Raw genomic sequence first — 23,599 nt, forward strand, 5'->3', positions numbered from 1 at the left:
TGGGTCTTAGGGATGGAATTTAGGTTAGCAAGTGCCTTCACCTATGAAGTCATCTCATTGGCCCTTGACGCCCCCCCCCCACCTGCTTGCTTTAAAGACAGGGACCTCTTCTATGCAGCCCTGGTTGTGGGAACTTGCTAATATATAACAGGTTGGCCTTGAACTCAGAGATCCACCTGCCTCCACCTCTGGAATGCTGGGATTAAAGGCACACAACACCATACCTGACTCATTTCTTTAAAAGAGTTTAACTCGAGTATTTGGGGGTGCATATATGAAACAGCTGTCCTTGGAGACCTGAAGACTGTTGGATGTCCTAGAGCTGGAGCTACAGGCAGGCAGTCGTGAGCTGCGAGGCAGGAGTACTGGGGATCAGGCCCAGGTCCTCTGAGAGGGCAGAACAAGCTCTTAACTTCTGAGCCATCTCTTCAGCCTTTTCTTTTTTGTTTTGTTTTTAGAGATAGGGTTTAGAGATAGAGTTTCACTGTATCTTTGGAGTCTAGCCTGGAACTACCTCTGTAAACCAGGGTGGCCTCGAACTCACAGAGATCCACCTGTCTCTGCCTCCCAAATGCTGGGATTAAAGGCATGAGCCGCCACCACCTAGCCTTCCAGCTCTTCTATCTAGGAAATGCTAACATTTTTTTATTATTTATTTATTTTTTGCTTTTTCGAGACAGGGTTTCTCTGTGGCTTTGGAGCCTGTCCTGGAACTAGCTCTGTAGACCAGGCTGGTCTCGAACTCACAGAGATCCGCCTTCCTCTGCCTCCCGAGTGCTGGGATTAAAGGCGTGCGCCACCATCGCCCGGCTCATTTTTTTTTTAAAGATTTTATTTATTTATTATGTATACGACATTCTGCCTCCATGTATGCCTGCAGGCCAGAAGAGGGCGCCAGATCTCATTACAGATGGCTGTGAGCCACCATGTGGTTGTTGGGAATTGAACTCAGAGCCTCTGGAAGAGCAGACAGTGCTCTTAACCACTGAGCCACCTCTCCAGCCCAAAATGATAACATTTTGTTTTCAAAACAGGGTCTCATGTATCCCAGGCGAGCCTCAAACTCACCACACCCCAGCCTTTTCCTCCCTTTCTTCTTTTTGTGATGCTTGGAACTCACTATGTAGAGCAGGCCTCCTGCCTCTGCTCCCAGGTGCTGAGACGACAGGTGTGAGCCACACCTGACCCCCCCCCACGCCCAGAGTCTCAGCCCACCAGGGCGCCACAGCATCTAGAGCGCTGGACTACAGGGGTGGCCTCTTGCAAGGGAAGCTCTGCCGCCCCCTACCCAGTCACTCCGACTGTTTTCCTGTGTCTTCCAGTCACGCTTGAGGGCCCTGGTTAGAAGGTACTGGCTCAGCGCAGGGCGGATGAAGGTGAGGACAGAAATGCCAGTCTCCACAGACGCCCCCTACGGTGCCAACACGCACGTTCACATCTTCCTACGGCCCCAGGTAAGGGGGAGGCTGGGTAGCATCGATGCGGTGACGCGACACCTGTGTGTGCATGTGTCTGCCCCTCAAAACACACGTGACAGCCAACAAAGAGACACGACAGCATCCGAGATGGAAAGAACTAGTGTATTGATTTGGAGGGAGAGCAGGGATGCAGATGGGACATGGGGCGAAGGGCTCCTTAGTGTTTGCTGTACCCACCAATCACCACACCCTCTACGCACTGGCCTCCCCAGTAGCAGGACCCCAGCAGGCTCTCACCCTTTCGAGCACCCTACTTTCTCGCTCTTCCCTGTACCCCACTTGACTTTGCCTTTCAGTGACTTGACAGGGCCCACCAGGCTCTAAAGCTGGTAAAAGGTGGGCTCAAACTACCCTCCCTCCTCCTTCTACCTCATCCCATCTCTTGTCTAAATAAAATATAGAAAAAGCAAGCAAGGCAGAGGTGCCTGGGAGAATCCATTGACTCCAGGCTCGGGGTGGGGTGGGGCAGGAAGAGGAGGGTAAGGCAGGCCGAGGAGCCTCCGCCAAGTGCAGTGGACCCAGGAGGGGTTGACCTCTCAGCCATCCCCTCTGCACTCCCCTTCTCTGCAGCTGGCATGGCAGTGGGCCAGCTGTCTGGAGAAGGCTGATAGGAACTCCGCGCCTGCCTCTCAGGCACCATATCACAGGGTTCTGGGAAGAGCGCGAGGCCAAGGCAGCGGGACAAAAACTAGATTCTATAACGGCGTCCTCGCCCTGGGCTCCGAGGAGAAGCCCTGGGGTTTTAAGGCAGATACAGAGGAAGCAAGGCAAGGACTGAGGACTGAGACAGAGACTTTTCTGCTCCTGTTTTTCCTTCAGTATAAAACCACTGTAGAAAATAACTTCTCTTAGAAAAAACATAGAAGAAAAAAACCAAAAGCAGGGACTAAATTTTTCTTTGGCTTCAGGCCTGCTCCCACAAGGGGCAGAGCAGGAGGTGGGCAGGAGGTAAGGAGGGAGCGGGAGGCCTCTGCCCCCACCCCTGCCCAGCAGGTCCCAGATTACATGATGCTGCAGTTCTGGGGGCTCTAAGAGAGAAGAGAAGGAGGCAGAGGTGTGAGCATAGTGGCGGCCCTCCTCTCCCTCCCGACCCCAACCCTCACACTCTGGCCCTGGCTCTGTCCTCGAGTCTGGGGTGCAGACAGGAGGGGCAGGGTGCCAAAGGGGCTGCGAGGAGGGTCCCACTCCCATAGCCTGCCCTGCCCGGCTGCTCAGTGAGCAGTGCCCTGCTGTAGGGGAAGAGGCAAGGAGAAGACTCACCTGGATCCGGGGACGGGAGTTGCCCAGGAGGTAGGAGCGGGTGACTAGGCTGTCCCCGAAGCTGCCACCCCCACTGCCCCCCACACTGCGGTAGCTTCGAGTGACTGTGACACTGGAGGCAGAAGAGCCAGAGGAGATGGATCCGCCCACCTGGGCTCCCGAGCCACCGGCAGCCTTGTCGGCAGGCTGCCCACAAGTCCCACACAGCACGGTGCGTGAGCGCAGGTTGTATTCAGCGGGGTCCCCCGAGCTGCTGCAGTGGGAGCCCTGGGAAGGGAGACAAGGCTCAGGAGGTGACTGCTTAGGACCAGCACCCAGGCTCTGGGCTCCTCTGGTTTCCTGGCTATTGGGCAGGAAGGTGGCCTCTGTACCCAGAGAGCCAGAGTGAATAGGGACTTGGGAGGTTTGTGCCTGGGAGAAAGGACATGGCAGAGGAAAACAGCCAGGAAGGCTTCGAGACGGAGAGGTGTGGCTTTCACTCTCTCCTGAGTCCGAGAAACTTACAGGGGAACTGAGAGGGAGATCAAAGGTGGAGATAGTTAATTTGTGAGGGGACAGAAACGAGAAGATATTGTTGCAGGGAAATCCGGGAAAAGAAGCGTGCAGCAGGTGGAGAGGGGACAGAGAGGATGCAAGCAGTGGCAGTGGGGAAGGGGGCAGGGCTGGGGCCATCTCTGTCCTCCCCTCCTCTCCCCAGGAGACAAATCAGATCCCTGTCCACTGCCACCGTGGGAAAGTTCCCAGTCCCTTCCTTACCAGACACCTGGGTTCCCTGTTCAAGGTAAAGGAAGGAAAGAGAAGAAAGGCCAGGGCAGCGAGTGGCATTCCAAAACATTTTTTAATGAAAAGACTTTGGCATGGTGGCAGGAGAGCTGCCCTAGGCAGGTAGGCTACCCATATGGGCTGGGTCTCAGCGGCGGCTGCCACTCACGTGGTGGTGATGGAGCAGCTCATCTCCATCCTCATCCTCATCGTCCTCAACCACGGTCACTGAGCGCACCAGCTTGCGCATGGCCACTTCCTGTGGGGACATAGACCCAGGCGCGAGAGTCAGGGGTGGGGGCTGCGCAGCCTATCTAACCAGGCTCTGCCCTCTATCTAACTGGCTGTTTGCTCCGAACTAAGGGATGTGCTTGTACACACATGTAGGAAGGACACCACTGGGAGCTCGGTGCTTAAGGCTGGAGTCTATGGCTAGCACCATTCACTGGCTGACTTCCACCCATCATCCTACTGGGGAGAGACTTCTAGCTTGCTTCCTGGGTGGGCACTTGGGCTCAGGAAAGCGATCCCAAATGGGCAGGTTGCATTGGGTTTGGGGTAGCTGGCTCCCATTATGGCCACCAGGGGGAGCCTCCTCCAGCAAGAGGCCTGCTGCAGCACACTCACTTCTCCGGTGGAGTTGATGAGGGCCGTGCGAAGGCTGTTCCCACAGCCCCAGGTGTTCTGCGCCTTCCACACCAAGTCGGTAGGAGGGCTATGGGTGGCCCCAGCTCCCGAAGCCCAGATCTGGAAAAAGACAGTTTAAAAAGAGTGCTTACTCTTAATGCTCCTGTCCGAAGCCAACTTCTCCCCTCCCAAGTTCCAAACGCCCTTCCGCTCACCGTCACCACTTGGCCAGCCTTTAGAGTGAACTTTGGTGGGAAGCGATATGTCATCAGCGGGTCGTCACCATTCTGACGCTTGATCTGCCAGTTGCCCATGGACTGGTCCTGCCAATGCGGGAGGAAGGAGAACAGGAAGGCTCAACCTGGTGCTTGGCTTTTTTCACATAAGATCAGAAATAGGCTAGGTGCCATAGTGTACACTTATAGTACCAGCTACTATGGAGGTGAGGCTGAGGCAGGGGAATAGCTTAATCCTAGAGAACAGAAACCAGTCTGGGCAAGATTCCATCTGAAAGAAAGAAAGAAAGAAAGAAAGAAAGAAAGAAAGAAGGAAAGAAAGGAGGGAGAGAGGGAGGGAGGGAGGAAAAAGGCCGGAGGTGACGATGCAGCCTTTAATCCCCGCACTTGGGAGGCAAAGGCAGGCAGATCTCTGTGAGTTTGAGGACAGCCTGGTCTAGAAGAGCTAGTTCCAGGACAGGCTCCAAAGCTACAGAGAAGCCCTGTCTCGAAAAAAAGAAAGAAAGAAGGAAAAAAAAAAGAAAGAAAGGGGGGGCTGGAGAGATGGCTCAGTGGTTAAGAGCACTGCCTGCTCTTCCAAAGATCCTGAATTCAATACTGTATACATAATAAAAATAAATAAATCTTTAAAAAAGAAAGAAATAATCCCAGCACTTGGGAGGCAGAGGCAGGCGGATCTCTGTGAGTTCGAGACCAGCCTGGTCTACAAGAGCTGGTTCCAGGACAGGCTCCAAAACCACAGAGAAACCCTGTCTCGAAAAACCAAAAAAAAAAAAAATAATAATAAATAAATAAATAAGAAAGAAAGAAAGAAAGAAAGAATGGGAGGGAGGGAGGGAGAGAGAGAGAGAGAGAGAGAAAGGCTGGCGGTGGTGGCGCACGCCTTTAATCCCAGCACTTGGGAGGCAGAGGCAGGTGGATCTCTGTGAGTTCGAGGCCAGCCTGGTCTACAAGAGCTAGTTCCAGGACAGGCTCCAAAGCTATAGAGAAACCCTGTCTCAAAAAAAGAAAGAAAAAAGGAAAAAGAAAGGAAGGAAGGAAGGAAGGAAGAAAGAAAGAAAGAAAAAGAAAGGCAGGACTGCGACCACCATCTCCGGCCTTCAAGCCCTCTACCCCCTCTAGCCTGTCCCTCAAGAGTCATGCTGTGACCGTGTGGACATGTATGCTGTGCCACACACACTGGTACCTTTCATCTTCCCAACAATGTAGAGATGTAGGAACTGCCACACACTCCAAAACCCAGACAGAGAGACGGATGCTCCACGAGCACCAGGGTCTCCCAGTCACTGAATACAGGACCCTGATCCAGAGGCTCACCTCGTTGGACTTGTTGCGCAGCCGCACAAACTTTCCTTCCTCATCGACTTCCTCCACAGCCACGCGCCCGCTAGTTCGAGCATGCTGTGAGAAGCTGCTCCGGCTCTCAGAGGACTCCAGCTTGCGCTTTTTGGTGACGCTGCCTCCACCCTGCGATTGGGATGAGTGGGAGGAGGTGCGGCCACGGCTGCGCTGCGAGGTAGGGCTGGGGGACAGGCGTAGCCTGAGAAGGCAGAGACAAGGCGTTAGTCGTGGTAGCTGCAGGCCAGGGGCTCCTTCCAACGTCTCCTGACCCCTCCAGGCTCACCTCTCCTCCTCGCCCTCCAGCAGCTTTCTATAGGCATGGATCTCCATGTCCAGGGCCAGCTTGATGTCCAGCAACTCCTGGTACTCATCCAGCTGCTGCTGCATCCTTGCCCGCATCTCAGCCATCTCTCGCTCTTTCTCGGCCAGCAGCCGCCGGCTAGTATCCCGCTCCCGGGCCAGCGAGTCCTCCAGGTCACGCAGCTTTGCTTCCTTGGCTGCCAGCTGGGAAAGGCAAGGTGTGATGAGTTCCCAAGCTGAAGAGGGAGGGGTACCAGGGATCTGTAGGCTCTCATTAGAACACTTATCCAGTGGCCAGGAAGCTCTTTCTAACATCTAACTGAAACCTCTCATTCTGAAGCTAGACCCCTATCTTCTTTGGTCACAAATAGCACAACCATCTAAAATAATATCACTTGCCGGGCAGTTGTGGCACGCGCCTTTAATCCCAGCACTTGGGAGGCAGAGGCAGGCGGATCTCTGTGAGTTCGAGACCAGCCTGGTCTACAAGAGCTAGTTCCAGGACAGGCTCCAAAACCACAGAGATACCCTGTCTCAAAAAAACCAAAAAATAAAAAAATAAAATAAAATAAAATAATATTACTTGTGACATTGCACACCACAGTGTTATGACAGACCTGTGAAATGGGGAGAGCAAGAACAGCTTTGGAGCCTGTTCTGGAACTCACTCTGTAGACCAGACAGGCCTCAAACTCAAAGAGATCTGCCTGCCTCTGCCTCCTGAGGGCTGGGACTAAAGGCGTGTGCCAACACTGCCCAGCCTGGCTTCTTTTCTTTTTTTGAGACAGGATCTCAAGTAGTCTAGGCTGGTCTCAAACTTGCTGTATAGTTGAGGATGACTTGAATCTCTGCTACTTCAGCCTGAACATGCACCTCCATGCCCAGTTCTGCGTCATGCGAGGGATAGAAACAGGGCTTTGTGCATGATAAGCAAGCGCTCTACCAATGAAGCTGCAAGTCCAGTTCAAGGTAATCTCCGTTTTCAAATAGGAAATGAAGCTGGGACTATAACTCAGTTAAAACAACTGTTTGCCATGCACGAGGCCTCGGGTTCCATCCCCAGCATGCACAAAATAAACAGGAAAAACCTTTCATACACAGATGGTAAAACAGAGACCCCGAGGATCAAGGTAAGCTTACGGGGAACACCAGGCAGGCATCAGACTCCAGAGTGTGGGGTCCTGGGGTCTTCCCCTCCACTCCCCTCTTCCCAGTGGGCTTTTGCAATATCTGCTCAGCCCAGTGCCCTAGTGGAAAAGCTTAATCCTAGAGAATAGAAACCAGTTCACCTGTTTCTGGAGCTGGCTGAGCTGGGCCGAGAGGCTGTCAATGCGGATTCGAGACTGCTGGAGCTCCTCGTGGGCAGCCCCCACTAGGTTGCTGTTTCTCTCAGCAGACTGCCTGGCATTATCCAGCTGCAGGGAGCACACAGTATTAGAACAAACCTGAGAATGGTGTCGCGCTGCAGCCTCGGGTCCTGTCCCGTCTACCCATCCCCAGGCACACCCAGCATGGGTAGGATAGGCTGCTGGGGCAGCACCAGGAGAGGATGGGGTGAAGCCAGCACCTTGGCCGAGTATGTCTTCTCTAGCTCCTTCTTATATTGTTCCACCTGGTCCTCATGCTGGGCCCGCAGCTCCTGCAAGGCGTCTGCCAGCCGGCTCTCAAACTCACGCTGCTTCCCGTTATCAATCTCCACCAGACGGGTCTCATGCCGGCGCTTGGTCTCACGCAGCTCCTGAAAGAGTTCAAGACAGGAATACACATCAGAATGGCTCCTCAAAAGCTGAGACCCCGAAGCCCTTGCTCCGTCCTGCCTTAACCACGGGCAGCCCTCCATCAGCCTGGGAGCCACGCTGCAGGCGCTCACCTCACTATAGATATTCTTCTGGAAGTCCAGCTCCTCCTTCAGGGTCTGCAGCCTGTTCTCAGCATCCACTCGCCGCAGCATCTCATCCTGAAGTTGCTTCTTAGCCTCACCTAGGGCTGCCTCAAGCTGAGAGGACAAAAGCTGAGGTCATGGACATACCAAAGAAGCCATGTGATAGCTGTCCCCAGGGAGAACGGGACTACTCATGGTAGCCAGGGCAATAAGAAATCACAGGTGAGGCCCAGGGAGATGGCTCAGCAGCTAAGGACGCTGGCCCTCAGGCCTGACAGCCTAAGTTCTATCCTTAGGGCCCAAGTGGCAGAAAGAGAGAACAGATCCCCACAGCAGCTCCTCTCAACGTGTGTTGTGGCATCCAGGAGCCCACAAAATAAAAAAATAAATAAATAAATAAGCGAAAAAAACAAAAACTTCACTAACATCAATAATAAGCTCCCCTCTGGGGTCTCCCTTTCTTGGTGCCACACAGTAGTTGAGGGCCACGTGGAAGCAGAGGGGCAGGAGGACAGAGCCCATGTTCCGGGGAGGAGAGGGGGTAGGACCAACAGGCAGGGGCAGGCCAGGAAGTACCCTTATCTGCCCTGGAAAAAGTCCCCGCAGGAAGCACAGCTAAGCCATGCATCTTGGAATGTGCAGGCTGGTCAGAGGGCCTGGAAGAGCTGGGGAGGGAGGAGAGGGGCCAGCTTTGGCTTTGGAGTCAGCCTGCTGGCTTCTCCTGTGTTTCAGAATGTGATGGGGTGAGAAGAAGACCGGGAAGGGAGAACACCGGATGCCAGCTTGTTGTGGGCTCCAGGCCTGGCCCACTCCGAGCAGGCAAGAACATGATACTACACCACTAGCTCCTCAGTCCTGTCCCTGTCATGGAGTCTGAGAGACGAGAGGACCAGAGAGGAAGTGGTGGGCCCTGGCACACACAGAAGTACTGACCCACACCTAGGGATAATGAGCCATGGGTGCTCTGCTATGGCCTCTGAAGAGCTTAGGCTGTCTAGAGGAGATGGGGGTGGGGGGGTGGGATCTAGGGCTATGCACAGCACACTCTGCAGCTAAATGGAACTGGTTTGTGGATGGTTTAAATTCACTGTGCTATGTTCCCTGAAGGCCAAAGAAGGATGAGCAAAGGTTTAGACTAGCTAAGTGACGCTAGACAGGTGAACGGCCTTGGGACTGGGTGACAGGTCAGACCCCTCCCAAGGGCAGGCTAAGGAAGAGTCCACATCCATCCATCAGGCTGGGTCACTGGGGTCACAGAAGGGCCCCAGACAGTGGCCTACCTTGGCTACCTGCCCCCGCAGGTCATGGAGTTCACCCTCTAGTGTGCGCTTCTCGCTGAGAGCGGTGCTCAGTGCAGCTTCCTTGGAGTTGAGAAGAGCCTCCAGGTCCTTGAGCCGGGCCTGAGCAGCCAGCAAGTCGCCCTCCTTCTTGGTATTGCTAGAAAAGAAAAGCATTGGTTTCAGGACCCTGCTTGGCTAGGACAGGACCGCCCTGTGGTCCTCCCAACTGTCAGAAGAGGGCATCCTTATCCTAGGATTGTTTGCATCCACGAGCTTCTGGGGCTGGGTTCTCACCTCCCAAGATTTCCCAAAAGCCCCTTTTTGCTTCTCTACTCTTCCCATGACTCAGGGCCCAGGAACGTGCCTGGGGCCAAGGGCAAAGTGAGATCGCATGATATAAATGCTGGCCCTCTTCTCCTCCCATTCCCTCTAAAATAGACAGGGCACCTTTGTTTCCCACCCCCTTCCCACACAGGGCCTTAACCTTTTCCTCCCCTGGACTCCACCGGGCTCCCATTCAGTTTGCTTCCCTCCCTTGGTGCAAACAGACTGGAGTGTCTTGGACACACACACACACACACACACACACACACACACACCCTAAAGCCCAATACCTCTCAATTTGAGTTTCAAAATGGTCTAATCCCTTTTGCCCATTATGGGACTTTGGGAAAAACAAGTCTGGCTAGGGAGACCAAGGACAAGGACAAAGAGGCATAGCATGAAACCATTCTCTTCCTAGGACTTAATCTTTTTTTTTAAAATATTTATTTATTATGTATACAATATTCTATCTGTGTGTATGACTGCAGGCCAGAAGAGGGCACCAGATCCCATTACAGATGGTTGTGAGCCACCATGTGGTTGCTGGGAATTGAACTCAGGACCTTTGGAAGAGGAGGCAATGCTCTTAACCCCTAAGCCATCTCTCCAGCATCCCTAGGACTTAATCTTAAGACCCCTGCTCCTCCATCAGAGCCATGACAGAGGCTAAACCTTCTCACTCCAGATGTCGCTCTCTGGATCCCAGGTCTGGAGCCACCCCTTATCCGTAGCTTTAGCAAGACTCTACCATGGGAGGCTACCTCTGTCTCTCCCACATTCCTGATTCTTTCTGCTAGTGAGCAAGAGAGGCCCTAATTTCCTGAAAATCTCTGGAAAGGCTGAGAACTTTCCAGACATAATTCCTTCACAAGTACCAAAGAGGGCGGGGAGCAGTAGACCCTAGGAGTGGCAGAGAAGCCCACTCTCTAGCAAGGACCTGTTGCTAGCAGCAACCTGCAGCTTTCTCAGGTCTCAGCTGGAGCCTGCCACAGAAAAAGGCACACCAGGGGCTGAGGAGGCAGCTCTGGGCAACTCACTTGCTCTGCAAGCATGAAGAACTGTTTGGAGCCTCAGCCACATAAAGTGTGTATGGAACCACAGCATTATGGAACCCCAGCATTTCCACTGCGAGATGGGAGGCCGAGAGCACATCCCTGGAAGCTTGCAGCTCCATTACCCTCCTTATGCAGCAGCAAACAAGAAACCATGTTTCAAACTGGGTGAAAAGAGACCAACACCCCAGGCTCCTCCAGCCTCCAGCCTCTACCCCACCTAGGCCAGTACTCATTTGTCATCTCCCCCCTCCCCAGATTAAAAAGGAAAGAACGTGGGGAACCCACTCCAGGAAGAGCAGCCCTGATGGAAAATCCCTCAGCAATAACAGGCCTAGCAGGAAAGAAAAGGCTAGACCTGGGGAGCTACAGAGGGGGAGCCACACCCTCCCCCTGGGCTCTGCTGATTTGGGAGGCAACAGAGGGCCAAAGAAGAGTGTCCCAGAGGGTGTGGTTGCTCCATTCACAAGGCAAAACAATTTATTTAATGCAATAGTGTCTTTCTCCTGCAGAGGCCTTTCCAGAACCAGAGACGACTTCTCCTCCATCTTAGCAGGAAAAGCTAAAAATAAAGTCAAAACCCAGCTCAGGTTTTGGCTGCCATCCGGCCAGCTCTGGCTAGAAGCACAGCCCCAACTTTCCATGACTTCAGAACTTTTCCAAAGCTGAGGCAGCTGCAGGGGAGGAAAGAAAATGAAGAAAAAACCCGGGTGAAGCAAGTTGCAAACCAAGCATCCGAGCTCCAAGGCACCATGTCCCAGAGGGGCCTCTTCACCATGAAGGCCTCTGCAGGGCAGCTGCTGCTGCTGAGACTCACTCAGAAGGAGTCCTTTCAGAGAGAAGGACACTGAGGCCCAGAGGGGACAGCAAACAGTGGCAGGGGCCACGTTCTCACGGATTCACCCTCTACCTCACTGCCTTCCTAAGCCACCAGTGTAGAAAGAATGAAGAAATAAGCCAGGAGAGAGAAGAAAGCAGAGCCCATTGAACAAATCCGTCCCTGATGGCGGTGAGGCTGCCTTTGGAACATGCTCCAGGACAGGTCCTAGTTCAGCCTGCTTGGACACCTAGAGGGGGAATTCCCAGGGTCCCCCTTGTCCTTGGCTGTGGTGCAGCGGCCCTGTCGTTCTCCTGTCCTGAGTTATGGTCTGATATGCACAGGGTTGGGTTTATGATAATATAGTCATGTGTCAACTTAACAATGGAGTGTGTTGTGAGTTGTTAGTTTCATCATTATAGAAACATCACAGTGTGCTCACACAAGATGAGAGAAAATTTTGGGACCCTCCTCATATGTGACCCTCCACTGACAGAAATATTGTGTTGCATATGACAGTATGGCGGGCACTCTGGAACTATGACAGTGTTAACTTGGCTGCCCCTGGAGACAGTCGCCATCACCAATGTGATTACAGAAAGGGACAGGGCAGCGAGAGTTCCAGCCAGGGCCCTGAGGAAAGCAGGGTTTGAGTTCCTCTCTGTACCAATTCAGCACATGCCTTCAATGAAACCAGGACTGTTTCCCTTCCTCTGCCCAGCGCTGAAGAGACTCCATTAAAGACGAAGACACACCCTGTAGCCGAGGGAAACCTCAAGCAGATGGAATCAGGGAAGAGCTTTTGTGGTTTTCTTCATCAGGCATGGGGAGCCTCATCTAGGGGAAGGAGTCAGCCACTGTCACCCACAAGCTCATGACTCAGACCTTAGGAGCTTAGTAGACAGAAAGCCACAAGCACACCCTAAGAAATGTGTGGGGGCGTCTCCCTCTTCTCTAATTCTTTTTTTTTGTTTTTTTGTTTTTTTTTTTTGAGTTTTTTGAGGCAGGGTTTCTCTGTGTAGCCCTGGCTGTCCTGGAGCTTACTCTATAGACCAGGCTGGCCTCAAACTCAGAGATCTGTCTGCCTCCAAAGGCTGGGTGCCATTGGTGCACCATCAGGGCCCAGCTTATCTGGCTGGCGCTCTCTCTCTCTCTCTCTCTCTCTCTTTTAAAAGCCTTTCTTAAGTCTGGCATCATGGTGGATACTAACTTCAGCTCTCAGTGCTTGGGAGCAGAGGCCGGGATCTGGGTGAGTTCCAGGCCATCCTGGTACACCTAGAGGGTTCTGGGCCAGCCAGGATTACATAGTGAGATACTATTCTAACACGTGTATCTCTGAGTTCTGGGCCACAAACCAAAAACCAAAAAAGAAAAAGAAAGAAAGAAAGGAAGGAAGAAAGGAAGAAAAGCATACTTTATGGACAGCAACACAATTTACATGTTTAAATAACACTATAACAGAATTGTTTGATATTATTTAAAAATAGATAAACAAGAGAGAGAGAGAAAAGTTTCGAGTTACACGGCTATTCTCTACCAAACACTATTCCCTTCCTAGGAGAGGAGGGCCTCAGCCTGGACAGGCCTTGAGGACACTGGACGGGACTAGGCCTCTGCAGCCAGGCGCTGCCATAGAGGTGTGGCCCAGCTACAACCCACTGGGTGTGGTAGTGGGAAAGCTGGATTTGTGCTGGGTTGGTATGGAGCACTGGGTGGGGCGACCAGGGGAGCTGGAAAGGGATAGTAACCGGGGCTCCTTGGGTGACTCATGCTCAGACCCACAATAACCAGGGCAGGGGGGGTAAGTCGTCCAGGGCTCTCAGGGGCAGGGAGACCTGCCTGCCTGCGTCCTGTTCCAGGCCTGGTGTCATGAGAGTGTCCTGCGTGAACAACGGAGTGCCTGCATCCCCGCTGCCTCTGGGGGTCAGGGGCAAGAAGGGCTGGGTATCCGGTTTAACTCATCCCAATGGGCAATCCTGGCTCAAAGAAGGGGGGTGGGGGAGGGGATAAGAATAAGGTAAGTGAGAAGCCTTCGGTGGTGGGGGGACAAGGCTGGGGTCCCGAGCTGCTTTAGGGAAGAAAGACAGCAGTGGCAGAGGGGCTGGATGGGCACAGGGCCAGGCTCTGACCCGCCCACTGAGTCATCCTCCTCGGTCACCTCAGACGCCAGATATGGAAGCCTCGCGGCCTGTTTGGCCTGGTTGCCGGGAGCAACAGCCTAAACCCAGAGGGAGTGGCCTGCATTTCCTCCTCGGTCCTGGGGGAGGGACCAGCCGCTCAGACTCTACACTGGGCTAAAAATAAGGCGCAGGAGGGGGACGACGGACAGGCCCACGCCCCGCCCGCCCGCAGCCAGCCTCACCGGGCCTCGGCGTTCCCCATAGCTGGACCAGAAAGAGCGAGCGAGGCCTCGCGCCCCTGGAGTTCCGGAAAGATCCGGTGACCCCTGTGGCTGGGCAGGGTCCTGAAGCGCTGCTCCCAGATTCTTCTGGGGACAACCCCTACCTTGATAACTTCCGGCCTACCCTGCCCAAGCCCCTGCGCGACCTGGACCCTCACTCGTTTATTTACTATTTATTTTTATTCATAACAGGGTCTCAAGTTCCTAAACTGCCTCGAATTGGCTAAGTAGTCAAGGATGACCTTAAACTCCTCCTGCCTCCAAGTGCTGGGACGACATGTGGTTTATGGGGTGTTGGGGATCAAACACAAACCCCTTAAGTTACATTCCCAGGCCCTATTTTTTTTTCCATTAACGACGCAGTGTCCTTTATCTTAATCATGAATGATGCTTGCGCTGCATAAATAAAGAGAGGGTTCAGTAGCTAACCCTCCACAGCTCCCCACAAATTCCCTATGCCCACTGAGCTGCGTCCGCTTCAGCCCAGGTTTTATCTGCGGGATCTTTGACTTTTCTGCGTCTCTTGATGTAGAGCTCAGGTGCTGGGGCTTTTAGACTGACCTTTGGCCTTATTTCTGCACTTTCACAGACGTAAGACTGGAAAGCTGAGAGAGGGTCAGGTCCAGACACTAAAAACCTACCCACCAGGGGCAAGCAAAGAAGGGGGCGGGGGGAGCTTGGATTTCCTGGGTTCAGTTCCCAACACAAAAAGAAAAGGGAAGAGAGGGTTTGGGGAGTGAGGCAAGAGGATTACTGGAAGGAAAGGGGGAGAAAGGAAAGGAGATATTAGAGTACAAGTGGCCTGAGGAGCAACAGAGATGCAGGCAGTTCAGAAGGTGCAATCTCTGAATCTCTGTCCTGGGAGATCCCAAGGAAAACGACAAAGGCCTAATGAATCTACCACCCTTGCCCCTTCTAATCCCAGCAGTCAGGAGGCAGAGGCAGGCGGATCAGCCTGGTCTGACAGACAGTCCCACACCTCCCCACACGGGCACATGTGCCCACAGTTGGCAAAGTCCAGCTTCCTCATGCCTCTCTTGGACTGCGAAACAGGCCTGGGATCCGAGGTGGCTCAGATCCACTTCCAGAGTAGCCAGGATCTCAGTTGCTCTCGCCAAAGACAAAGCAAGTCTTAATTCCAGGAGGAGGGAGATTCTGGTAGCATTCTGGTGCCCAGAGCAGGCCAGGAGGCCTGTTGACATGTTCAGACACTTCTCCAGCAGAGGCAATGGGCCTGGCAAGGGGCCAGGCCTGAGTCACAGCTGCTATGTGTATCAACGTGGCATTGTACAGAAGAGAAGCTGGAGCCAGAGGCCAGAGCAAAGGGGTCCTAGACACCCAGCAGCAACCAGCTCCTCCACAAACTACGCCCTTCCGTTCAGTCCCCTGCCAAACTTCACATCTTTCCAGCCTGTCATTCCAAAAGTCAAGCTTGTATTGTCACAAAATGTTAGGGTGGGGACAGACAAGAGGAGGAGAACAGAAAGGCAAGGAGGGTGGCCTAAGAAAACAGGATGCCCCGAGGGGACCTGAGGGACTCCTCATGAAGTATTACTCAGCAGCTCAGCAGCGACTTCTTGGAACTTAGCAGCCCTCAGTATGGTCACACTTATTAACCCTGACTGTCCCAGGTAGAGAGTCAGCCACGCCCAAGTCAGGAAAGGAAGTAGAAGCTTTGGACTTTAGGTATCATTGCATTTCAGCAATAACCTGGGAAGATGCTGAGGTGGCAGCCGCTTCCGTTTCCAGAAGCCTCCTCACCATGCTGCACAACCAAAAGGCCTATCAGGCTTCTAACTCCCTGGGCTGCCCCTAAAGAGATTCTATGTGTCCCCGCGACTTCCTGCTGTGTTTGATGTGATCCTCAGGGAAAGCCCACTTCAGCAGTTTCTTTACCGACCCAACAAGCTCTGGGGCTCCCTTCCCTCTGAACCCTGTACTCCATCATGACTCAGCTCCCCCATCTGGGCCCAGGATCCTAGCCAGAATTATTCCCGGCTTCAACAGATAGGATTCTGGCTCCCTCTACTATAACTAGACAGTAAGGTAGGGAGACCCCGCCCAAATACTGTGCCCTTTTTTAAGGGATCTCTAAGGGCCGAGACCAACTTCAGGCTGGAGACACCGATGTGAGTGGCAGGTGAGCAGGTAAGGTCGCTGTGCACCATGCACTGGCTGCTGGCATGTGATATCTGACCCTGGCAGTTGAAGAGGTCACTCCTGTCTTTCCTAGGAGCCTCCCTTCCAGTCCCCCAAACTGGTCAGTCAATGCCAGGGGCAGACTCTCCTGCTAAATGATAGGGCCCTTTCTATTGCCCTGAAGGTAGACACACTAAAATGAACTTTCTTTTCCCAACGGCAGTGAAGGCAGAACCTATGCCAAGTCAGTAATGTCACAATAATTAACCATTTCTAACAAACTCTGAGAGACAGGAAGACCTGTGGTTTTAATCCCACCGCTGTGGGAAATAGTTCTATCAACAACTGCACTGGCTCTTAACTAGCCTCCAATTGATTGTGCTTGGTTTCATTACTTCTCAGGTGGTATTTAGAGGACTTTTCCTCACTTTATGGGTCATTGAACTACTTTGAAACCCAAGGTCTGTCTGGAGAGCTGTCCTAACTCCCTTTCTTTCATTATTAGGAACTACAGGGAGGGAAGTTGATCAATTCAAGGTTACACAGCAATTTAGAGACAAAGGTGAACCTAGAATTACAGACACTGAGGGCAGCAGCTGTTTTAACTGAGACCTAGTCTTGTTGGTGGAACACCTTACTAAGAGATAGCAGATCCTGCACTTCTCCAGCGTCTCTGTGTGTATGCTAAAGCTTGGTGGCCTTGCCTTCAGTTCGTTCCTGGGGCCAAGGAGGAGAGCACAGAAGAGACTCCGCCTAGTGTCTGGGTCTCCAGATAGCCTCCTGTCAAGCTGTGACAGGTGTTAGAGCTGGGCGGGCTGGGAGGAGGGTGTGAGAGCGGAGGACAGAGGACGCAACTGTAGGTGAAGGTCTCCTCCCAGCTGTCCTCCCAGCTGTCCCTGGTTCAGCCTTGACAATGAGCTACTGAGTTGCTCGCGGGAGTGTCGTTGACCGCTTGAGGCCAGGGGAAGGCAATGGCCCTAGTGAGGAATGGCTTTTCTGTTTCCCCTGGGCTCCTGAAGCACTTTCCAGCCCCCAAGTTTAGTTGCACATCTTTCCTTGTAATCAGAATGTGCTGGGGTCCCCTAGGGCCCAGGTACTCTCAAAGACACCTGTCTCTATCAGTGTGACAGTTCTGCCAGAGGGCAGCCAAGTCCTACTCCAAGTCTCAAGACTGAAGGCATATTCACCGTGCTCCCAGAGTTGAACTGTTTCATAATGGTTAGCCTAGCAAGTTCTGGGTCTTTCCAGGTACAGACTGTGGCAAATGTGTCATGAGTCTCAGAACAGGACCTGTAGGCAGCAGAAGTGAGCTGTCTTTCATGCTAGAGAAGGTGTAAAAGAGTAGCCACCGGAAGCCAGACACTTACATCCTGACCTTTCACCCCTCGGGGTATGAGACTAGCCTCTGCCGTTGTTCCTATGACCACAGCCCCCACAGTCTGAACCAGAGTCACCGGAGCCTGCCAATCCAGGGGCCGCAGCACGAAGGCCTTAGAGGGGGACAGGTGCTTCTGCACTGTGGGTCTGACCCAGACCCAGTCCAGCAATTCCTCAGGGAAGGCACACTCTGGTCACACTCTGGGCCTCTATATAGCCCAGACTAGCCTTGATTCACCGCACTCCTGCCTCAGTCGGGAGGGGATTACAAGCTGTGCTACCACACCTGACTAGGACTAGAGACTGAACATAGGGCTCCAAGCATGTTAGACAAATGCTTTACTGAGCTTTAGCTACAACCTAATATACAGTGTGTGCGTGCGCATGCATGTGTGACAGGGATGGAACACAGCCCGGGTGTGCTAGGTAGGCACCGTGTCACAGAGCCACACCCTAGCCCTTTAGCCATTCTAATTTCATATGCTCAGTGCCTGTTCCAGATTCTACCAGTTTTTTAAAAATTTTTTAATACTTTATTTATTTATTTATTATGTATACAATATTCTGTCTGCATGTATGTCTGCAGGCCAGAAGAGGGCACCAGACCTAATTACAGATGGTTGTGAGCCACCATGTGGTTGCTGGGAATTGAACTCAGAACCTTTGGAAGAGCAGGCAATGCTCTTAACCACTGAGCCATCTCTCCAGCCCCAGACTTTTTTTTTTTAATAAAAAATTTCAAAATGTGTGTATGTAGCGATTACAATGTATTGTGTGGTTGCCCATTAGATCCCCTGTCGTCACAGGCAGTTGTGAGTTGCGTTTGGGAACTGAGCGCAGTTCTAAAGTGTTCTTTTTTTTTTTAATATTTATTTATTTATTTGTGATATATACGATATTCTGTCTGTGTGTATGCCTGCAGGCCAGAAGAGGGCACCAGACCTCATTACAGATGGTTGTGAGCCACCATGTGGTTGCCGGGAATTGAACTCAGGACCTTTGGAAGAGCAGGCAATGCTCTTAACCTCTGAGCCATCTCTCCAGCCCCTCTAAAGTGTTCTTAACTGACGAACCGTCTTTCTAGGACCAATCATATAGTCTTCAGAGTTTGAGGGACGGCCAGGCATGGCGACGCATGTACTTAACCCCACCACTCGAGGCAGAGTCAGGTAGATTTTTGTGGTTTGAAGCCAGCCTGGTCTACATATCTGGTTCCAAGCCAGCCAGCACTACAAAATGAGACCCTGTCTCAAAAAATAAACAAACAAAAGAGTGGGGGTGGTATGTGCGCGTGCGTGTGTGGTGTGTGTGTATGTGTGTGTAGAGCTGGCTCAGTGGTTAAGAGCACTTGTTCTTACAGAGGACTCCGTTCAGTTCCCAGCACCCACATGGTGGCTCACAGTCAGTTTCAGAGAATCTGAGCCTCTTCTGACCTTCCCAGGCATCAGGCATGCAAGTGGGGCATAAACACAGGCAAAATACTCGCACATCTAAGCATTTTAAAGAGCAGAAGAAAAATAAACGACTAGTTTATTGAGGCTTGGCAAGATGAGTCAGGGAGTGAAAGTGTTTGCCACCACGCCTAACCACCTGAGTTCCACAAGCACTTGTGTCACAGAAACAGAACCAGATCCTGCAAGTTGTCCTTGACTTCCATTGGTGTCATCCCTCACAAAGAAGAAAGAAAAGAAGATTGAGCACTCAGCAAGCAAGCAGTGAGTAGGAAGGAACTACAGGACAGCCAGCATCCTCTTCTTGTTTGCTTTACTCTTGTTATGCTGTGAGATAGCCCTGACTAACCTTGTAAGTTCAGCTAACCTAACCTAAACTCGGTTCTCCCTGCCTCTGCCTCCCGAGGCTCCCAGGAAAGGAGGCAGGGGACTATCAAGACGGCTTAATGGGTAAGAGTGCCCGGCGTGGGGCCCGACGACACTGAGTTCAATCCCCAAGCTCCACATTAAGAAAAAAGAGAGGGGGCTGGAGAGATGGCTCAGAGGTTAAGAGCACTGGCTGCTCTTCCAGAGGTCCTGAGTTCAATTCCCAGCAACCACATGGTGGCTCACAACCATCTGTAATGAGGTCTGGTGCCCTCTTCTGTTCTACAGGCACACACACAGACAGAATATTGTATACGTAATAAATAAATAAATAAATATTAAAAAAAAAAAGAGAGAACCAAATTTCCCAAGTTGTGCTCTGCCATGCACACTGAGGCACATACGCACTCTCGCACGTGTGCACACTAGCACATATGCACACTCACACGTGTGCACACTCGCACATACACTTAAATAAAACTAAAGAGGGAGGCAGGGAAGAAACCCCTGGATGCTTCAGAAGAAGGCAGAAGATGCAGACATTCAGGCCCCTATCCTTCCCTTTTAAGACATCTGTGGTCTACATCCCATCTCCTGCTGGCTCTTATAAAGTCACTAGGGTGGAAGAGGCTGCAGCTGTCCTGTCTGGAGTAAGGCCTATTCACCCCTAAGCCTGGAACTGGTGAGCCTTCCCGATGCTTCCAACTGTCCCCTTCTCCCAGCTTAGGTGCCTAAACCCCTTGAGAAGAAGAAAGAGGGACCCTTCTTTCTTTCCCTCCCCTTGAAACTTTTAATCCAGCTGTAAAAGAATGGGCCTGTGGGTGTGGTTGAGAGACCTGAGCTGGGTTGTGTCAAAGACTGTCACAGGGTCTCGCAGACAAGCTGTATCTAACTCCAAGCCTGACCCTGAACTCTGAGCTCCAATTAATCATTAAACCAGTCACCTTTCCCAGCCTTGGTGCAAAGGCTTGGTCAGTTCCTTTCTTCCTCCCCAAACTTCATTCAGACCATTTTTCTACCTCAGCCTGAGCTCAATAGCCACACTAAGGAGCAGCAGCCATTTGCCTTCCTTCTACAGACATAAGGGCAGACACCCCATCTTAGCTCCCTTTATCCACCCAGTCCCACCAGCCTGGGCCCAGGTGTGTATGCCCACCCACCTTCCCGGAAGCCCCACCTCCCTCCTCAGTTAGGATCAGGAGAGAACAGAGGCAGGTGGCTAAATATAACAAGTCCACACATCACCCGGCCCCTACCCCACAAGTGCGCACACCACCTGGTGTCCCAGGCCTGGACAGCTGCATGGAGGCAGAAGACTAGATGAACAAGAAGCAATAGACACCACCCACCCACCCTGTTTCCGATCAATGCTGTCCCCAGATCCACTACACAGTTTCTCCACTGAAGAGCATTGGTGGCTGATTGAACGAGTTTCGATGACAGCTAACTAGTTAACACACTGGGATTCTTCTAACCTTGCCTCATACATTTCTCACTAAGTTGTTCGTTTCCCTCATGGAAAAAGACTGGACCCATAACTTCTGTTTGCACTTGAGGAAGCGATGGGTCGGCCATCCTTACCACCTGGGATCTAGTAATGACCAACCACAGACACACAGAGTTTTGGCAGAAGATAATGCAAAAGGAGGAAAGAGGAGGAGAGGTTAAAGCTACCGCCTGTAGGTAGGTAGGCATTTTCAAAGCTGTGGCTTGGGTCTACAGCATAGAGAAAAGGACCAAGAGCACAGAAGCAAATAGGAGTCAAGGAGGAAGAATGCGGCCTAGACTTCCCAGGCTTTGGAGGGCCTTCTTAGAAAGAAGGTGGAGTCAAGAAGGGTGGGGTAGGGTGGAGCAGGGATGGGTGAGGCGGGAGTGGCCTGAAGCTCTCTAACGGCTGGATTTCAAAAATGTCATTGTATTCCAGCAGTTTAATAAGGCAAGATCAAGACATCAGCAGCCGAGAGGATGGGCCAGAGAGAAGTCTGGCTTGGCTAGGAAACTGAAAGTGGCTCACCAGCTGAGGGAGAAAAGGTCAGAGCTTCCAAACCTTGAAGTCTCCAAGCAGAGAGGCCCTGAAGTGGGGTGCCTGAGACCCAGGCAGAACAGTATTTCCTGAGCCATTAGCCTCTGTGCCCAGCCTCCCTCCCCTCCCTCCCTTGCATTCCTGGGCCAGGCAGGCCAAGGGCTGTGGGATCTGCGGGGGAGCAAATCTCCTGGTGTGCTTCTTTCTGGTGGGCCTGAGAGTCTAGGAAAAGTCCCAGACATTCCCAACTCCTAGAAAGAAGCAGGAGGCCATGCTAACACAGCCATGGGGGAAAGGAGACTATGCTTCCTTGGTGAACCCTCTATAGTACCACTGGACAAATGTCAGAATGGGAGCTGTTTCATCAGACACCATGTGTTCAGAACCACGTTGGGCAAATTGGTATAGTGCCAAGACTCCCAAGAAAGTTCTACTAAAACCCTTTCACCCATTCTGATGTGTCCCAGGTGTTCAGAGTTCCAAGACCCGGTAGAGCCAGTTCTGCCTTGCTCAAGCCCATCCCCCAAGCTACAAATGGCCATAAAATCCCACCTTGACAGAATGAGGCCCTGCTGTCAACCGCACTTGATCCTAAGGTCCCCACTACTCTTTATATCCCCCACCCTCTCACAGAGACCCCTCCCTTCTGTGTCCTGTCTCGACTATTCCCCTTGGCACTGCCAGTCACCCGCGGGAGGCAGTTCCGGGGAGGGAGGGGACTAGGTGGCCAGTTACTGGTGACTGCTGCCTCTCTGGTGCCGGCCTGGCCTCACTCACCGAGCCTTCAGCTCCTTGAACTCCTCACGCACTTTGCTCAGCTCCAACTGCAGGCGGGCGCGCTCCTTGGCCACAGAGTCGAGGGTCTTGCGGGCATCCCCCAGCTCGGCCTCGTAGGCCGCCTTGATGCCAGACACTTCACGGCTGACCACCTCTTCGGACTCGGTGATGCGAAGGCGCAACCCTGCATTCTCAGTCTCCAGGGAACGCACGCGATCAATGTACACCGCCAGACGGTCGTTGAGCTCCTGAAGGTCCTCCTTCTCCTGCAGTCGGGTGATCCGAGTGGGCGACAGCGGAGTAGAACTGGACTGCGCCCCACTGCGGGTGGCGCGCCGCTGGGACGGGGTCTCCATGGCCGGCAGGGTGGCAATGCTGCCCGCTGGGCAGGGGTCCCGAGAAGGGCGCGGGACTTGGACAGAAGGACAGAGGCTGCTCAGGGGCACAGAGAGCCGGCGACTGGCTGGCTCTAAACTCGCTCCTGGCAGGCGTGGAGATCTGGGCTGGGCGCTGGCGCACCTCGGGATCTGGGTTGGCTGGTGTCAAAGCTGAGGCTGCGTTCCCGCGAACACTGAGTCACTGACAGCAGGGCACAGGCTCTAATAGGCCCTCCTTTACAGGGGGTGGATCCGCTGTTCTTAAAGGAGCCATCCCAGACCCAAAGGGGCGGGGGCAGGTATGGTGAGGAGGGGCCTGGACCGCCAAGCCTCACCCTCTCCAGAACACCGCTTTCTGGCCTGGGGCTTCACAGTATAGGTTCCTGCCTGCTCAACTCTTTCAGTTCCAAGCTTGCCTTTGGCTTTCTGGGGTAAAGAACAGAGCCAAGGAATGAGAGTGGGTGGGCAAAAGGTAGTGGTGAGGGACGGGGGAAGTAGGTGCAAAGTGAGGGAGAGAGCCAGGCATTGCCATGTAGTCAGGAAATTGGGGGGTAGGGCTGAGGCTGATGCCCATCAGTGAGTCACTCAGCCCTCTTCCACCACTGCTCCCCCCTCCAGTAGTAACAGTGAGTCACCTCTCCCCCACGCACTGGGACGGACCATTCAGGATGGCAAAGGAACGTCTGGATTTTTAGGTGGCTGAGGAACTACTTTATATCCTCAACTTCCCTATATTTCTGATTTTGAAACCAAGCATTGGGTTTTAGACCGAAGCAATAAGCCTTCCCCAGAGAAGGCCAAGAATATAAGTCAGGAGCTGGTCCCTCCCATCTCCTGCCCCTTTCCTTTGAACCCAGACAGTTGGAAAAAGTCTGCTGAAATCCCTCCACTTCAGCCCCTTTCTACAGCTTACCCCACCCAACCAATTCCAGGACTGTACTTATTTTAGTGGCTAATTTAAAACAGATACCGGAGCTGCGCACACATTCATGGCACTGGCCAGGACACCAGGCTCCTTTTGTGACTGGAGGAAGGGCCTGCAAAGAGGACCAGGGTGGGGAGTAGGGACAGCTACCACAGGCTCTCCATCCTGCTTACTCCTCCTCAGCCGCACAAGCCCTCACTGACCAGTTACGGGAGAGCCCAGACTGCCTCCCAGAATAGTAACCCTGGACCCAGGTTCTTCAACCTCCAAAGACTCCCCGGATCAGCAGCCTAGAGCTCTCCTGTAACCCTGGTTACACCAGCGCTGTCATCGTCTTCTGTGAGGAGGCACTGGGACATTGATTAGGCTGCCAGTTCCTGGATTTCCAAAATATCAGGGCTGGG

General features: G+C 52.8%; 1 protein-coding gene across 1 annotated transcript; it reads right to left on the reverse strand.

Moving 5' to 3' along the window:
* Positions 1–1,564: 1,564 nt before the first annotated feature.
* Lmna (lamin A/C) lies at positions 1,565–22,696 on the reverse strand. Its single transcript, XM_041655683.1, has 12 exons — positions 21,894–22,696; positions 9,167–9,323; positions 7,875–8,000; positions 7,572–7,742; positions 7,294–7,419; positions 5,988–6,208; positions 5,681–5,903; positions 4,343–4,450; positions 4,128–4,247; positions 3,670–3,759; positions 2,739–3,005; positions 1,565–2,506 (listed from the first exon to the last, which is right to left on the reverse strand). The coding sequence occupies exons 1-12, from the start codon at positions 22,247–22,249 to the stop codon at positions 2,480–2,482; spliced, it is 1,992 nt and encodes a 663-aa protein (XP_041511617.1). The 5' UTR covers positions 22,250–22,696; the 3' UTR covers positions 1,565–2,479.
* Between the last annotated feature and the right edge of the window lie 903 nt (positions 22,697–23,599).

This window comes from Microtus oregoni, unplaced genomic scaffold (genome assembly GCF_018167655.1).
Source record: "Microtus oregoni isolate MIOR12 unplaced genomic scaffold, Mior012 000007F_ref0000211, whole genome shotgun sequence".
NCBI classification, from domain to species: domain Eukaryota; kingdom Metazoa; phylum Chordata; class Mammalia; order Rodentia; family Cricetidae; genus Microtus; species Microtus oregoni.

What these genes read in the sequence shown, in the direction of transcription:
- Lmna (XM_041655683.1), bottom strand. Translation starts at nt 22,249, where the DNA reads ATGGAGACCCCGTCCCAGCGGCGCGCCACCCGCAGTGGGGCGCAGTCC. An exon ending in CTGGAGGGCGAGGAGGAGAG is followed by an intron (nt 5,904 to 5,987) that starts GTGAGCCTGGAG and finishes CTGCCTTCTCAG; the next exon opens with GCTACGCCTGTCCCCCAGCC. An exon ending in AGCTGCTCCATCACCACCAC is followed by an intron (nt 3,006 to 3,669) that starts GTGAGTGGCAGC and finishes CTCCCTTCCCAG; the next exon opens with GGCTCCCACTGCAGCAGCTC.